Source organism: Belonocnema kinseyi, chromosome 2 (genome assembly GCF_010883055.1).
Source record: "Belonocnema kinseyi isolate 2016_QV_RU_SX_M_011 chromosome 2, B_treatae_v1, whole genome shotgun sequence".
In the NCBI taxonomy this organism is placed as follows: Eukaryota; Metazoa; Arthropoda; class Insecta; order Hymenoptera; family Cynipidae; genus Belonocnema; species Belonocnema kinseyi.
In genome coordinates, this window is record NC_046658.1 from 31019832 (window position 1) to 31022681 (window position 2850).

The 2850-nt window shown below is 35.1% G+C and overlaps 1 protein-coding gene across 1 annotated transcript in view; it reads right to left on the minus strand.

The window, feature by feature from the left end:
* LOC117182624 (probable peroxisomal acyl-coenzyme A oxidase 1) overlaps window positions 1-2850 on the minus strand; it is a 159615-nt gene that overhangs the window by 30997 nt on the left and 125768 nt on the right. Inside the window, exons 7-8 of the mRNA XM_033375724.1 lie at window positions 1187-1356; window positions 726-947 (exon numbers count right to left, since the gene is read on the minus strand). Coding sequence (XP_033231615.1) covers window positions 726-947; window positions 1187-1356 — 392 coding nt within the window. The remainder of the gene's footprint in view (window positions 1-725; window positions 948-1186; window positions 1357-2850) is intronic.

Here is a 2850-nt window from a genome sequence, read left to right on the forward strand (position 1 = left end):
ATCGACTCGGGATACTTATAAGATACTACTATGATTTTTTCAGATTTTTTGGTCCAAAAATAAATTAGGCCAAAAACCGGCCTTACCGACCCTCCCCCTTTGAATTTAAGGTTGTTCAATTTTCATAAAGGACATTATTGATCAATTTAAAAGTAAATTAAATCAAAAAATTACTGTAAAAAATGGTTTTTGTTGAAAATGGGAATAGTAGAACATATTAATTATATTCTTCTAATGAATAAAATATGCTCCTTCTTTTGTTCTCATAAACTACATATTTCGAATTTCGCGCTCGTTTCGCTTACTTCACTGGATGACCATCGAAGGCGCTAAGTGTCAAACCCCTCTTTCAATTTGCCTCAAACTCCCTTTGGCAGAAACACTGCTATCTCGTATCCAGTGTGTGTGTGTGTGTGTGTGTGTGTGTGTAGTTTTAGAGGTTTGAACTTTGCGTTTTGCAATAAACAAGGGAGAGCGACAACTCGCAGGTGAATTACCTAATACGAAACTGACGTGCATCGCCAAAAAACACACACTATCTTAACGATTGGGATACGTACACGTGATATCTAACGCTCCTTCTTATTTTTCAATTAGGCGCAACTTTGAAGTTTTTTGTGCCCAAACTAAGCTTCGCATAGCTTTTTGTTAGAGGGATTTTATATTTTTTAGCAATATTACATACTTTTTTTATATGTGATATGACACCCTGTACAGGAGATGGCTAAGGAATTAAACAAAAAAATGTGAGATGCAATTTACAAAACGCTTTTTCGATTCGAACCTCCGGTAGCCTTTCTAGTTCTCCTTGATCCAATTCAGCGTTCACGTTGTTATACATTTCCCATATATAATCAGCTGCCATCGAGAAAGCAAAGCAAGCCGCCAACACGGGGAAAAGTTTGTATTGCTGAGTCACGTAGTCAATTATCTGTGTTTCGGGACCACTAAAAATTTATTTCAAAGCAAATAATAAACATTAAATTATCGAACTGTGTATGATTTAATAATTAAAAAATTAACTTTCATCTCATTTGAATACAATCATAATGTTGTCCTTATAAATAGTTTAGTTTAATGCATACAAAAATCTTGCAAGTAATAATATCTAACATGTCCAAATAGTACTTTTCCCCTCGATTCTGAAAATCGGTTGAATATAACATATTTTGATTATCCAACTTACCTAGCTTTAATTTGACCTTGCTTTCGAACAGCACTGTATCTAATCGCGATTGTACACGCTTTAGATAAATATCGACTGGCATCACGAACCAAAACAACGCGTACAAACATCATTGTACCATAAGTCAATTTTGAATTCGGGGCTTTCACGTATGTTCCATCCTTTAATACCTGTGGAAAAGTAATTAATGATGAACATATGAAGTACTAGATTCGTTTCATTATAGATACTTTTTTATTTTACTCAGGGTAGCTAATGAGGACTCATACAAATCAGAAGAAATATTGAAAATCACGAGTTTTGTAATAAAAACATTCCAGAGTCTAGTTAAATCAATAAAAATAACGTAGAATATTTAGAAAAATTGTAATTGGATCGTAAAATTTGTCCTAAAATATACGTGTCGCTGGTGTCACTGGAACATTTTTTACTTTGCCATGACCAAAAACGTGTAAAATGATTTTTATTTAGGGACAATTAGAGATTAATATTTGTGGAAGAATTTTATTTCATCCTTTCTTTCTACTTCTCAGTATTGGTAAATTTATTTCTTCATAGAATCGAGAAAATGTGTACCTTATAGGAGTGTTATTTTTGATGATATAAATGCACTTAAAAGTCTCTTCACATAACATTTTTTAAACCATCAAACCTTACATACAGGGTGACCCCTTTTAATCTATGGATCCAAATATCTTCTAAACTACTCCAACTACAATAATCCGTTTTAGATCAAAGTTGACCAGAATATAGAGGGCCTTTTAACCGTACTATTGGTTTTTACCTTGAGGTAGATTTTCGAAGGCATTTCAAGATCAAGCCGATTTTTGACAATGGAAATCGCTATTTTTAACTGCGGATTTGAAAAAAATGGAAATTTTACGTCAAAAATGTATTATGGAAATCTTGTTTTAGGGACCTTTGAGAGGTAATAGATCAAGGTCAAATGTAAAAAAAAACGACCAGATGCCCTTTTTCTGAATTATCGCAGTTTTCTGTGCAAAACAATCATTTAATATGCTTTAAATAAGTCGATAAAATTAAAAAATGTGAACCACCTTGTCATTCTCGCCCGTCAGGGCAATTTTTAAGGTCGTTTAAAGGTCAAGACGATAAAAAAAATAGAAATCCTTATTTTAGACTGCGAACTCGTAAAGATTGGGAAATTCTACGAGAAAATTGGTGCAATGAAACTCTTCTATAGCGCCGATTTTGAGGATGACGGTGGGTGGGAACTAACTCATTGCAGCCCGCTCCTTCTTTGTTTGTGCATGCTTCAGTGCTCACCTGAGTAACAACAGCAGACCCCGCGCACGCCGCGCAACTCTCCTTACATCTACCTGCGGCGCGGCGTCAATTCTCGGAAGGGTTATAGGAGGGAAGGCTATAGAAGGGTTTCACTGGATTTCAAAATGTTTTATTTTGATCTGTAGAATGTTATATCAAGGACAATTAGTTAAAAAGCGCTTAGGAGCTTTTTTTTAAAATTACTGTTTTTTAGCAATCTCCACGTTGAAGGTGGCTTTAACAAGTACAAGATAAGTTGCACAAAGGATCCTGCACAGAATACGAGGGTAGTTCAATAAGTCCTTAGAATGACCAACAGATGGCGCGCGAATCGCTCCAAATCATCTGTTTTCAGTCAGCACCACTCCCGACTAGAT